General features: G+C 44.0%; 1 protein-coding gene across 3 annotated transcripts in view; it reads left to right on the top strand.

Annotated features, from left to right (window-relative positions):
- The window catches only part of LIMS1 (LIM zinc finger domain containing 1), a 134695-nt gene extending 123519 nt beyond the window's left edge, over positions 1 to 11176 (top strand). For all 3 annotated transcript variants that reach the window (XM_058655125.1, XM_058655124.1, XM_058655123.1), the window contains exons 6-10: positions 1415 to 1565; positions 2329 to 2421; positions 3752 to 3800; positions 4672 to 4747; positions 8569 to 11176. In XM_058655125.1, coding sequence (XP_058511108.1) covers positions 1415 to 1565; positions 2329 to 2421; positions 3752 to 3800; positions 4672 to 4747; positions 8569 to 8683 — 484 coding nt within the window. In that variant the 3' untranslated portion in view covers positions 8684 to 11176. The remainder of the gene's footprint in view (positions 1 to 1414; positions 1566 to 2328; positions 2422 to 3751; positions 3801 to 4671; positions 4748 to 8568) is intronic.
- Positions 11177 to 14625: the final 3449 nt, after the last annotated feature.

The following is a 14625-nucleotide window of genomic DNA, read 5'->3' as shown; positions in this document are numbered from 1 at the left end:
TGATATATATACTTAAAAGAAAAATGAGCAGTTTTTTTTCTTTTTGTCTTTGGGTATGGATCTTCTGAATTTGTTATCTAGTATAAAATGTAATGCAAAAAGATTTGTTCATATAGTTAATATATGAGTCATCATTGCTAAATAATGGTAGAGGGAGGAGAGAGAGGTGAGGCGATGGAGTTTCCTCTGGCCAGTTTTCTTTTGCACCTCTCCTAGGGAATGATTTAAAACAGGTGAAATCCACACATAAGTCCGTTTGATTGGCTAGGGCAGTCTCTGGCTAAGTCTTCATGGGTATAAAATACTAGCTAAAGGGACCAGCACAGGCAGACCTGCCACCTGCAGGGCCAGCATCCCATGTGGGTCTCAGTTCGAGTCCAGCTGCTCCACTTCCAATCCAGCCTCCCTAGTAATGTACCTGGGGAAATAGTGGAAAATAGCCCAAGAGCAGGGTCCCTGACCCGTGTGAGAGACAAACAGCTGCAGGCTCCTTGTTCCAGCCTGGCAGACCTGACCATTGTGGCAGTTTGGGAAGTGACCAGCAGATGGAAGATCTTTCCCTCTGTCTCTTCTCTTTCACTGTTACTCGCCTTTCAAATAAAGGAATTCATTTTTAAAATAATAGTTCAGGGCCCGGCGGCGTGGCCTAGCGGCTAAAGTCCTCACCTTGAAAGCCCCGGGATCCCATATGGGCGCCGGTTCTAATCCCGGCAGCTCCACTTCCCATCCAGCTCCCTGCTTGTGGCCTGGGAAGGCAGTTGAGGACGGCCCAATGCATTGGGACCCTGCACCCGCGTGGGAGACCAGGAGGAGGTTCCAGGTTCCCGGCTTCGGATCGGCACGCATCGGGCCGTTGCGGCTCACTTGGGGAGTGAATCATCGGACAGAAGATCTTCCTCTCTGTCTCTCCTCCTCTGTGTATATCTGGCTGTAATAAAATAAAATAAAATAAAATAAAATAAAATAAAATAAAATAAAATAAAATAAAATAATAGTTCAGTATTTGGAGAAGGATAGTTCTGGGCATTTCTTTTTCTTTTTTTTTTTTTTTTTTGCTAACCTACTAAGTTCATTTAGTCTCCTCATTGCTTGGTTAACTTGGAAAGGCAGAATTACTGAGTTGGTCTTCAGCACTGTCCGGGTTCTGCGGGTTTTTTTGAAAGATGATGTGAGGTAATGTTACAAGAAAATGCCAAGTAGAACTGCTGTGACTTGATGTGTCTGTCATATTCTTGCATCTTGTTATCACAGATGATTGATGCTTCGGTAAGTCTCAAACCTACCAAAGCTTAGTCAAGTTAGTCTGATCCTTTCTAACACAACAAGAAGTTTCCAGAATCAAGTGTGCTAGCCACATCGATGGCCTGTTTTTTTCTCTAGCAGTAACACTCGTGGGTGTCTTTCTTGTGGACAGGAAGGAGCTGACCGCTGATGCCCGGGAGCTGAAAGGAGAACTGTACTGCTTGCCTTGCCATGATAAGATGGGGGTCCCTATCTGTGGTGCCTGCCGGCGGCCCATCGAGGGACGCGTGGTGAATGCAATGGGCAAGCAGTGGCATGTGGAGGTGAGTGCTCTGTAGCGTGGCAGTGACCAGCACTTGCGCATGTATGTGGTTCTCATGTGCCAGCAAGATGAGGAGGCTTTCAGAAGCCAGGACTGACATGTTTAGAGACAGTTGGCTCTAGAAGGGGAATCGCGTAGAGCAGGATGCTCATGGGTGAAGTCTTCTTAAGGCAAGAAGTCTCGTGCCCTCGGTGTGGAAGCAGCCCTGCCCTGGAGATGCCGTGGAGATGCTGTCCTGTTTTGCATTTTGTGCTGCCTGAGGAGGCTGTGTCTAAAGTAACCTGTCAGGCCTGGCATGATAGCGAAATGGCTGAAGGGCTCGCTTTGAACGTGCTGGGATCCCATATGGGCGCCGGTTCTAATCCCGGCAGCTCCACTTCCCATCCAACTCCCTGTTTATGGCCTGGGGAAGCAGTCGAGGACAGGCCAAAGCTTTGGGACACTGCACCCACGTAGGAGACCTGGAGGAGGTTCCTGGCTTCGGATTGGCTCAACTTCAGCCATTGCAGCCGCTTGGGGAGTGAATCATCGGATGGAAGATCTTCCTGTTTCTCCTCTTTGCATCTCTGCCTTTCCAATAAAAAGAAATAAATCTTTTTTAGAAATTAAACAAATAAAAGTAACCAACAGACACCCCGGGTCACCCTAGCCCAAGCACCCCAGGATTATTTGTGTTAGTTGCGCAGCAGGTCGATTCACTTTGGGGCTGCCTGAGTATGTGAATAATATATGGCAATTGCAAATGACTCTTTTTTTTTTTCCAGCATTTTGTTTGTGCCAAGTGTGAAAAACCATTTCTTGGACATCGCCATTATGAGAGGAAGGGGCTGGCATATTGTGAAACTCACTATAACCAGGTATCAATTATATTCATTTATGTCCGTTGAATACTAAATAGACTTCTATGAATTTAAACCTACCAATATTTTTAGCTTCTCTTGGAAAGTGTGCACACAGCATGCCTTTTACTCAGACTGGTTGAATCATGACTTTCACACATTTGATCTTGTTCTGTCAGAACACACTAACGTAAACACAAATATCTTTCTGTAAAGTTTTTGTTTGATAGGCAGAGAGACATATCTGCTGGTTTACTTCCTAAATACCAGGGTTAGGACATGTTGAAGCTAGCAGCCAGGAACACCATTGTCTCCCAAGGACTGGTCAACAAGCGTCTGTCAGCTCCCAAGTGTGTCAGTAGGAAGTTTGATCCAGGCACTAAGTAGCTAGATCGCAATTGCTACAGGAAATGGGAATCCCAAACTGGGACTTGACATCTTTGCCTACAAGTATTTGTTGCATATGGACACTTACGTGGCTTCCTTTCTGAAGCATTTAAGAATGAAGTCTGTCATAGTCCTTTTCCCTTAACTGCTTCGGTGTGTGCTTTGCAACAACACAGAACTCTCCTGAATAACTGTAGTAATCAGTGTGAATATAATACTTCAACCGACTTTGATTTGTGATCTGACCCAGTAGTGTCCCCGTAGACATTTTTCCCCCACTTGAGCACTGGACCCTCTTAGTTGAAGGTTGACATATTTCTTTAATCTTCTTAACGATAGAGTATTTTGACTGTTGTTGATACAGATGTTGTCACGTGGACTACCCACGTGGGTGCGTGGCCGGTCCTCTGCAGTCACACGGATGTTGCCTGTTGAGGGTTGGAACTTGTGCAGGGATGCAAGTCTCTCTGCTGGCGATCCTGGGCCCAACGCTGCGTCATTCTTTTCTGTCAGTCGATGTATTCCCCGCTTTTCTTGCCACTAGTGTGCGGGCGCTCTGCAGGCTGTCACTGTTCCTTGCCAGAACTCCTCGGATGGAAGCTCCTGCCTGGCTAAAGACGTCTGAGCAGCCCTGGCACACTGGTTGAACAGAGCTCGCTTCCCTCCTGTGTCTAAGCTTATTCATTTACCTAATGCTGATCCATATGGATTCACATAAAGTCCTGTATTTTTCCATCAAGATTTTTTCCAAGTGTTGAAATGTCAATTATTTGCATTGTAAAAAGTAAAACTCTTAGCACATTTTTACTGATGTGCTTTCTCTGATAATAATAAATTCTGGGTTAGGTAGGGAATGTTCAGGCAATAGAAAGAACTGAAATTGTGTTAGACACTCCATGTGCTAAAACTTCATTCTCACACATCCTCAGCGTTAACTCTTCCTCGTTTTTTCCCCTTGCAGTTGTTTGGTGATGTTTGTTTCCACTGCAACCGTGTGATAGAAGGTGATGGTAAGTATGCATGGGTTTTCCATGCAGTGTTTTGACACAACACATCTGGGTCATGTGACAACTGAAAGAGGTTAATGGTTACTCTGGCCTGCAACGTGTTTATTATCAGTTACCTATGCTCTCTCTCTCTCTCTCTGGCAAATTTCCCAGAGCAGAGAAATGATACCAAGAATTGGATTTCTTACCTATTTAAGAGAATACGTTAGACCAAGGCTGTGGTGTTATCACTGGTCCTCACTGACCCCAAGATGGATTTCCACTTCCAGTTCAGAGTAGGTTTTAACCCCGTTTACTGAGACCGTTAACAACAATCTACTGTTGTCAATAAGACAAGGGCATGCCAACTCCACGCATGCTCCGAGCCGCGGTTCCCTGTCGTCATCTCTGGCACTTGGGGCTGGTGCGGCAGTTCAGTCGCAGGAAGCAAGCAGCTGTGTTTGCTCACAGTCACGAACGTGGAGCTGCCAGAGACTTCCTGGCAGAGTTGGAAACAATCCGGTTTTCAGGAGGCTTCCCGGTTCCCAGCACCTAACTCAGGAAATGCTTTCTGAAATCCTACACACGTGCACTTTGGGAAAAAGAGAGTTCAGGAAAATGATCCGTAGTGCTTCTTGTCGGGGGAAGGAAGCTGCTGGCGGAGCTACTTTATTGGAACAATTCAGGCGAATAAGGTACTTTCTGGATTTTTAAAAATACCAAGGTTTTGTTTCTTTCTTTTTTTTTTTTTTTTGGACCAGTAGCAGCAGGAACTGAACCATAACAGAAGAATGCTGGTTTACAGGTGCAGGGAAAGCTCCTCCAGCATAATGTATGGGGGCCTGGCTCCATGACAATAAGTTTCCTAGTCACCCGATCTCTGCTCTTTCCCTAGTGGTGTCTGCTCTGAACAAGGCCTGGTGCGTGAATTGCTTTGCCTGTTCTACCTGCAACACTAAGTTAACACTCAAGTAAGTCCACGGTTGGTCCTATGTGACTTCTGAGCCTGCAAGCTTTGGGGTGATACTTGCACAGATATTCCTAGAATGTAAACATCTACCTGTAGAAGTGTTTAATTCTTTGTGTCTTCGTTGTGTTCAGGCCTTCGGCAAGTAAAGGTTCTTCTTTAACTGGTCGCTCTTGTGTCTTCTGTTCCTTCTTTGTTCTATTCAAAGGGATAAGTTTGTTGAAATTGATCTAAAACCAGTCTGCAAACACTGTTATGAAAAAATGCCAGAAGAATTTAAGAGGCGGCTTGCCAGACGGGAGAGAGAAGCCAAGGATAAGGACAAGCAGAAAAAGAAAAAGCCAGTCTGTTTGTAAACTTTTCTATCCCTTCTGTCATCATGTTTTTCACTTTCCTCTTTGGTTAGTCTTTCAGAATGTGTGTTTTGTTCTTACTTCTGTCTTATGCATTTTTTTTTTCATCTTGGTGTGTGTGTGCAGTCATCCAAGATTGGTATTCCAGGATCTGTCCTTTTCCATAACCATGAAAATGGTAAAACTTTGGGTGAGGTCCACCCTGAATACCAGCTTGTGTTCCTGTATTTCACTCAGTCCATTAGCTCATTCACCTCTCTCTATGTTTTTCATTACACTGTGTCATAGAGAGCGGGAAAAGTTTTAAAGTAGTTTAGTCTTATAACTGAAGCTTTTAAACTCCGGGTCTTTGGTTTTGGGGCTAAAGGTATTTGATAAATTGTAGAAATTGCGTGATATTTCTAAGAGGCACATGTGTGAAGTTGTGTATTCTTTCAGCATGCTTCAGTCCAAGTAGATTCACCATCTCCTCTGATGGTGTTGCTGTGGCCTTCATACAGCGCCTAGCTACCACTGGTTGTGAGGTCATTTCCTTGATGTCTTCAAACCCTCTTGTTCTTGATTTTTAAAAAAATATTTATTTGAAAAGCAGAGTTAAAGAGAAAGAGGGAGAGACAAGGGGAGAGAGAGAGAGAGAAAGACACTCTTCCTTCTACTAGTTCACTACCAAACCGGCCAGGCCAAAGCCGGAAGCCGGGAACTCCATCTACATCTCACTGATGAATGCCGTGGGCCCAAGTACTTTGAACCATCTGATGCTTTTCCGGGTACATTAGCAAGGAGCTAGATTGGAAATAGAGTAGCAAGGACTGCAGTTAGTCCCTCTTTAGAGTGCTGGCATGGCAGGTGGCAGCTAAATGCCAACCTTTGTTCCTGATTTTTATAGGAAGTATTTCAGTCTTTGAAATTCTAGTCAATTAATAGCATGATCGTTTCATTTTTCTGTTCTGCTTACCGTTTCTGTTTAGATCCTTGAAGTTTTTTTTTTATTCATTTGTTATGTTTCCTCCTATAGAGGAAATGAAAACATATAGTTAAAATGAAAATATAAAATTAAAGCAATAGGGCCTGGCATGGTAGCCTAACAGCTAAAGTCCTCGCCTTGCACTGCTGGGGTCCCATTTGGGCGCCGGTTCTAATCCCAGCAGCCCTGCTTCCCATCCAGCTCCCTGCTTATGGCCTAGGAAGGCAGCCAAGGACAACCCAGAGCCTTGGGACTCTGCATCCACATGGGAGACCTGGAAGAGCTCCAGGCTCCTGGCTCAGCTCCAACTTTTGCAGCCACTTGGGGAGTGAATCACCGAACGGAGGAGTTTCCTCTCTGTCTCTCCTCCTTTCTGCATATCTGAATTTCCAATAAAAATAAATAAATCTTTTTTAAAAAGTAAAACAATAAAACATTTGCTAAATAGTTGCTCTGAATATGGGCTTTAAAAAAATTAGTTTTAGTGACTTTGGTTCCAAGACCGGGAAAGACTTTGAACTTAAGCTGTTTCAGTCAGACTACCCCTGTCGAAGCAATTCAATTTTCCAATGGAAATGCAACAATTGAGGTTTAATTATAGCACAGCTAGAAGATGATTCCCATTGTGGTGTTTTAAAAATGGAAGGTTGTTGTTGTTGTTTCAAATGTGTGCTTCAGTAACATTCTTTGAAATAACTTTAACGCAGATTAGTCCAAGTATACCTAAAAAGTGAATGAAAACATCTTAAGCAGATTTATGTATTTAAAATGCAGAGTTGCAGATTAGAGGGCAGCAGTAGAGAGGTAGGACTTTTCCATCTACTGATTCACTCCCCAAAAGGTCATGACACAGCCTAATCTGGGCCATGCGGAAGGCAGGAAATCCGTCAGTTTTGTCTTCATCCATGGGCGGGACCCAAATACTCGAGCCCTCTTCTGCTGCTGTCCCAGGTGCGGAAGAAGGCAGCTGGAGCAGAAGTGGAGCAGTTGGGATTCAAACTGATATTCCATAAGGCATGCTGGTGTCACAGTGGATTGACTCACTGTACCACAATGCCAATCATGAAAAATACATTAAATCTTGTATCAAATTTACTGTATAACTGTGTACCACTGGACTTTTGCACAAATTAACATAATTCCACACTGAAGTGACAAACTGTGTTTATTTAATTCAAAACTGAAGGGCCTGCATTGTGCCAGTGGTAGCTTCCCTGTTGAAAATGCATCAGGTTGCCAAGTGAAAGGAAGTGTTCTTCTCCAGGACAGTGTCTACAGGACATATTGAGCAGGCGTTTGAAAAGAGTCGAGTGGCTACAGGTGTTGGATGTGGTTGCTATGACACCGTATGGGGTGACCGCATCCACCATGGATGTGCTTGGGTTCAAGTCCAGGCTCCCGTTTTGATCAAGTTTTCTGCTGATGCACTGAGAAGCGGCAGGTGATGGCCCAAGTTCTTGGATCCCCGTCTGCCCTGGGAGAGATCGAGGCTGAGTTCTGGTCCTTCCCCACCCAGATGTTGTAGGTATTGGGAGAGTGAACCAGCAAGTGCAAGATTCTGTGTGTGCGCGTGTGTGCGTGTGTGTGTGGATGTGTGTGCATCACTGTCCCTCTGCCTTTCAGATTAACTGAAAACAAATAAACAAATAAATTTAAAAAAAAAATTAGTTCTCCATGCAGTTGCCTATTGTTAAAATACTCACTGTCCGGTTATTTGTGTCTTTTAAGAATTTTTTTAATCTCTTTAATACTCCATTACTAATTTCTATCACAGAAGTACGACTGTTACAACTAAAGGTGCACTTTTTAGTGATTCACTGTGATCTTTGTTGTTGTGAGGGAAGTGATGAAACCTCGCCTAGCTTATAGGCGCTAGGTGTTATGGTATAGTGGGTTAAGGCACTGCCTGAGATGCCAGCATCCCAGATGAGTATCCAACTCCCTGCTGGTGTACCTGGAAAAGCAGTGGATGACCCAAGCACTCGGGTGCCTGCAGCCAAGTGGGAGACCTGGGTGAAGCTCTGGACTCCTGCTTCAGCCTGGCCCAGTGCTCTCCATTGGGGTCGATTGGGGATGAACCAGTGGATGAAAGAACACACTCTGTCTCTGCTCTCTTCTCTCTCTAGCTCCCTCCCTCCCTCAAACTCTACCCTTCAAATAAATAAGTTCTAATAATAGATTATTCACATTATAAAGAGCACAATAATTCTTTAAAGTTTTTTCATGGCACTTTAAACTGTGATTGACTTCACTTATCTAGATTATGTTTTCATTTCTGTATGGTGCGCATTCTATGTTACACAATGTATGTGATCCATTCGTAGAAGACAGTTTTTAATGATGCTCTGAATTTTTTACATTTGCCACAAAATTGATTAGAAAGTATAGTTCTTTGCTAACCCGAGTGTAAATGTTGTCATCTAATGTTAACAGGAAACATTGTTTTTCTATCTGTGATGACTCCATTTCCACTAAATTTCTTTGTCTTTTTCCTATAATTATCTTTAGGAATAAATTTGTGGAGTTTGACATGAAGCCCGTCTGTAAGAAGTGCTATGAGAAGTTTCCGCTGGAGCTGAAGAAAAGACTTAAGAAACTAGCGGAGACCTTAGGAAGGAAATAACTTCCTGGGTTTTGCTTTTTGTCTTCTATGCAAAGATAAGAGTACCAACACCACGTACTTGATCCAGCCTTACTTAAAGGTGTATCTCTGAGCAGTTGAGAGTGAAGAAGACTTGAAGAATTATTCTCATCTGTTTTTTATTTTATCATTTTAAAAAAAGTTCTATTTAAAATCCTGATGAAATGAAGATTTGCTTTTGTTAACCATCAGTACTTGTTGGCATGGAAATGATATGTAGTCCAATGTGAAATTTTCGCTTAGGTCTCCCGAAGCAGCGATAACTTTTTTTTTAATAAAAGGAGTCAGCTTTTACATGAATATAAACAAAATATACAAGCTTTACCATGTATTCAAAAGAAAAATTTTCAGCTGCTATTGGAAAGGATAGAGGAAAGAAAAATGAGTATTATGCAATATTTCAGTAGCTATACAGACTAGAAACTGTCAAATGAACACGTGTAACAAAGACAACAAACTGGTATATTCACAACTACTTGATTTTACTCTTTTTCATTACATGGAGTAATTAATTGTTAGGCTTAGTTTTATATTTTGTATTTGTGATCCTCACCTTGGTATGATTACTGAACACAGTAAGTTATAGCTAGCCAGCAGTATGTCTGAAGATGTTGTGCAAAAAAAAAGGCCAGGTATTTGAAAATACTGCTTACCCTATGATATTGGAAAAATGAAGTGTACATTTTCAAAGTATTACAACAGTTATGATGCTAAGGGTAATGTCAAACATGTAGGCTGAGAACTGACATGAAATAAGCATTTTGTGTAGCTCATAACGTGTCACCTGGAAAACATGGATGATATAAATGTATTGGTCATTTTGCTCTTATCACTGTGCTGATATCTATGCTTTTTGCATAATCAAACTTGCTTTGCCTTAAAACAAAATGCCTACTTTAATCAGGAATTCTAGGCGTTTGCTACTACCAACTAAAATGACACTAGTGAAAGCTTTAGATTATATTTTATTTTTCATAGCTATCATGAAATTTGTTTTTAAAAATTTCTCTTTTTTTAGAAACCAATCAAAACTAACTCCTATCTTATTGGAAGACAATAGTGTTGTTACATACTTATAGGTTTTCCAATTCCAATATCATGATTAATTGGAATGTATTTACTGTAGCTAGGAGTTATAAGTTGGAAGCAGGATGTTTTAGTGCTGATGTTAAGTCAAAATTAGTGAATTGTCCTGTTGTATAAAATTCTCTTATCCTGAAGTATCTGGATCATTCTTTCAGGATAAACTTGTTATGCAAAGTTTTATGACTATTTTAAAATGTTGCTGCTGTTGCTATGTTATTTAAGAAGAAAGTTGCTACATGGACTTCCAGTAGAAAAAGTGCGGATTTTTCCAAAACCTAAGAAATATTTTTTGCCATTAAAAAAAAAATCTCAGGATGGTACACCCTGCCATTAAACACGCATGCATTTTTTTTTAGAATTTGTGCACGTGATTTTCAGATTAAATTCCATTTTTGTTTTCAGATAACTTAAAATCAGTTACACTATTGTCAGCATTAAGTTAAAAGAATCGTCATAAGTGACTAAAAATAAACAATATTTTGCTTAAGACTGTATTGCTCAGTATTCAAAGCAGTCCTTTGACAGGAAGAATCAAAACTCCTCCAGCGTGCCTTTGCTAGCCAATATGACCAACCAGCATTGAAAACCTTCAAAGTATTTATTAAATATTATATGCTAGATATAGACAAAATAGGACAAGCTTTGCCGTATTGGATCCTGATGCTAAATTCTTCTATCTCCCAACTCCTATAATAGAAACATTTACACATATGGAAAGTATTGTAGAAGCATATTTGCATATATTGTTAGTCATTTTGAAAATGCGTGGACTGAACATGTCTAAACAGAGCCGGCCATCCCACTGTAATTGGACAGCAGTCCCCCTGCTCTGTGCTCAGTGCTGTTTGCTGAGAGCTGGCCTTGTAAGTCAGCAACACCCAAGCATAGTTAGCTCTTTCTTGATGTGGGTATCATTGGAGCCCTTGGATGTGGAAAGGGTTTAAATGGAATAGAAGACAAACCTGGCCTAGATGATAACAGGGTGTGCATGGGGTGTCGTCTGGCTGCTGAACAACTCGGGCCAGTGAGCATCCTCTAAAGTTCTACAGAACAGTCCGAGGCAGTTTGTTGTTCTTACCCAGTTGCAAAGTGCTCTTGTCCTTAGGAAGCCTGATGTAATTGAGGAAAATGGGACAAGTGAAAGATTCCTTAGCTCATGCTCAAAACCTCATTATCTCTGGACTGAAGTAATGAGTAATTTGGCCTCACCTACCTGCCAAATAGCCATTTCTAGCTTGAAGAGGAAAATTTGAGGTCATTATACAGCATTTTTGCATTTATTTTAGATTGTAAGCTCAATGCAGGGATCTATATCAATGCCTTTTTTTAATAGCAACTATTACAGTATACTCTTGATGCTTAATAAATATCTATAATTATTAACAATAACATGTTGTATAGTACTTAGTTGAATGGCATATACCTGTATATTGGATACATACGTGTGTGTGTGTTAGAAATATGTCCATGAATGAAAGAATAGTGGTGGAGTCTTCTATTTGAGGTGAATGCTGATTTTTAAAACATTCTCTTTTTTTTTTTTAAAAGATTTATTTATTTTTATTACAAAGTGAGGTACGCAGAGAAGAAGAGAAATAGAGAGGAAGATCTTCCATCCGATGGTTCACTCCCCCCAAGTGACCCCAACGGCCAGTGCTGTGCCAATCCGAAGCCAGGAGCCAGGAACCTGCTCCAGGTCTCCCACACAGGTGCAGGATCCCAAAGCTTTGGGCCGTCCTCCACTGCTTTCCCAGGCCACAAGCAGGGAGCTGGATGGGAAGTGGAGCTGCTGGGATTAGAACTGGTGCCCATATGGGATCCCAGGGCGTGTTCAAGGCGAGGACTTTAGCCGCCGGGCCATGCCACTGAGCCCTAAAAAATTCTTAATAAAGGATCTACACATACAAACACACACATTACATACACATACCCAGGAAGCCTGAGTACCACTGGAGTTTGGAGCTCCCTCCTCAGTGTGGAGGTTCCTGTCTCGGGTCTTTGCCATCCTCCCTCCCCTAGGAAGGTGACCCAGGCAGTTCCGCTTCCCTTCCATGAAAGGGGGGACAAGGAGGAGGGCAGCTGTGCCAGGCAGAGGCGGCTAGGGGTGCAGGGCCTCCTCCAAGCTCGGCTGTCCAGCACCATCAGTCCAGGCTTCCAAACTAATAACCACTTGACTTTCCCACCCACCAATCCCTACCTCGACGAGTCTGCCTGCTGCGGGCTCCATCACCTCAGCTGCCCCTCCTGACTGGCAGCCCAGGATCCTCCACTGGCAGGCCTTCACCTGTTAAGAAGTGTGCCTTCTGTGTCGGGACTCATGCCACATGGAGTTAGCGTTTCCAGACCCTGACCAGCTGGAGGCACAGCTGTCCCTAAGCTCTGTTCACTCTTCAGGCACCGACTGGACTCCTTTGTTGCCCCAGATCTTTGCACTGACCTCTGTCTTAGCAATTAGGATGTGCCTTGTAAAGAGCGACTTATAGTTGACTCTTACTAAAGTAGAATGTTTATGGGGCCCGGCACTGTGGCCTAGCGGCTAAAGTCCTCACCTTGCACACGCCAGGATCCCGTACGGGCGCCGGTTCTAATCCCAGCAGCTCCACTTCCCATCCAGCTCCCTGTTTGTGGCCTTGAAAAGCAGTAGAACGTTTCTGGTATTGTGTCCTCTGTTTTGTTTAATTTTATCATTTTTCTTTATCTAATTTAATTTTTTTATTGTGTCCTCTGTGCCAATCCCATGGCCTAGCATACGTGGCAGCTCTGTGACTGAACAAGTGAATGAGTGCTGAGCAGTGTGAACCTTTGCCGGTTCCGGTACTTTGTGTTAAATAGTTTCGAACATTGAAAATCGGTATGAAGGTGACAATTTTCTTTATAAAAACATTCATTGCTTTACAAAAAACCTGCTTGGGAAACTTCTCTAGCAGATATTGATAGCAGAACCCCAAGACGTATGTAGGACTGTAAATAGAAAGCAAATGACATGTTTAAAACATTGAAGGAAACCCATTAAGGTATTATGAAGATGTTTACATTTTTCTTTGGAGTTTATTTTTGGCAAGTCGTGTTTTCCAAAATGTTGATTATAATGGGAAATACTCATTGTAATTTTTAAATTTAATTTTAGATGATGTTAACATAGTTGATCAGCATGGTATGAATCAAGGGTTAGAGAAAAGTGGGTGTGGTCATTGTTTCCAAATTTTGTGTTTCTCCTTGTTGCGGGGGGGAGGGGAGGTTAGGTTGCATAAGGGGAGAAGCCATACCCAGCCTCCCTACCGCTCCAGTACTTGGAATGGAGAATGACCGTTCAGTATCAACCAAGGTCCCAATGTGGCACATACTCCAAGGATTCTGCCCAAGTGGTTTCAATGGTTCTGAAATGTCGTTGATCTGGCTGATCCAAGGATGTGGGAATGCTTACAATGTCATTTGGCTGACATAGTCAACCTCAGAGTCTCCGTGCGCCCAGATATTTGCTGTCATTGTTTGGCTGGGGTAGTTGTCCAATTTGTTCTGTCCTCCTTCCTCTGGGATGGTACAGATGCCCCCTGCAGGGCTCAGTGGGCTGCCATAGCCTCCATGTCGAGCTGAACCAGCTGTCCACTATTCCATCTTTTCCATGAGGACCAGTTCTTACAGGTGGACCAAAGACCCTAACAAGGTGACTGGGCCCACCATGCCCTGAGGCTCACGAACCTGGCACCCATTGTGCAGACGGACGAAGGACCAGGGCCCAGCCAGACCTCCCACTCCTGGGCAGCTCACAGACTTGACACCCACCACACAGCAGTCCAAGGTCCCCGGCCAGGCAACCTGGGTCCTGCCAGACCTCCAGCCCCCAGGGCTCATGGACCTGGCCCCACTCTGCAGCTAGGCCAAGGACCTAGGCTATGTGACCCTGGTCCCACCAGACCCCCTGACCCCAGGACTCACATATCCGGCCCATACCATGCAGGCAGGCCAAGGACCCAGACCAGGCAACCTTGGTCCCACCAGATTCTGCCCTACCCCCAGGGCACACGGATCTGGTCCCTACCGTGTAGATAGACCAGAGACCCAGACTAGGCAACCTGGGTCTGGCCAGACCTCCAGTGCCTGGGACACACAGACCCAAGTGCCCCTGTCTTCCCTTCACAGGTGGGCCATGATCTAGGCCAGGCAACCTGGGCCCTGCCAGACCTCCCAACCCTGGACCTCATAGATCTAGCACCCACTTTCCCCTGACTCTCATGGCTTGCCTCACCTCAGAATCCACCATCTAGTGCTGCAGCCTGACTTGATTCAGCCTGTCCCCAGCCCAGCTCATGCTGGTGGGTTCTCCAGACCAGCCAAGCCAAGCCTGCCCCGAGTCCCAGCCCTGATGCAAACTAGCTGGTGTTGTGGCCCAACCCGGTCTGTGCTGCATCCTGTCCTAGTTCTCAGACCTGCCAGTGGATGTTCTGAACTCGCCCAGCCTGGCCCACTCCAAGACCTGACCCATCATGTATGCCAGTGGATATTATAACCTGGCCTGTTCTGGCTGCTCCTTGCCTTGGTTCTTGCGCTCATCTGCAAGGACTGTGTTCTGACAAAGGAGTTTCCCAAACTCCTCTATCAGGTCTCCTCCCAATGACAGATGTTGCACACACTTGTGGGTCTTTGGCCCAGGTTGACTTTGTCCACCTCTCGCCCTGGCAGGAACAGTGACCTTGCCCAACCAGCCCACAACCATTCTGGTTCTCACTGTTGGGTGCTACAGCCCAGCCATACCTGGTCCACACCCAGACACAGCTCTTACATTGTTCAGCAGGAACCAAGACCTAGCCCAGCCCGTTCTACACCCAAGCTGGATCAGA

Source organism: Ochotona princeps, chromosome 26 (genome assembly GCF_030435755.1).
Source record: "Ochotona princeps isolate mOchPri1 chromosome 26, mOchPri1.hap1, whole genome shotgun sequence".
Taxonomy (NCBI): domain Eukaryota; kingdom Metazoa; phylum Chordata; class Mammalia; order Lagomorpha; family Ochotonidae; genus Ochotona; species Ochotona princeps.
The sequence above is the reverse complement of the archived record's forward strand: the minus strand, read 5'-3'. Positions and strand labels throughout refer to the sequence as shown.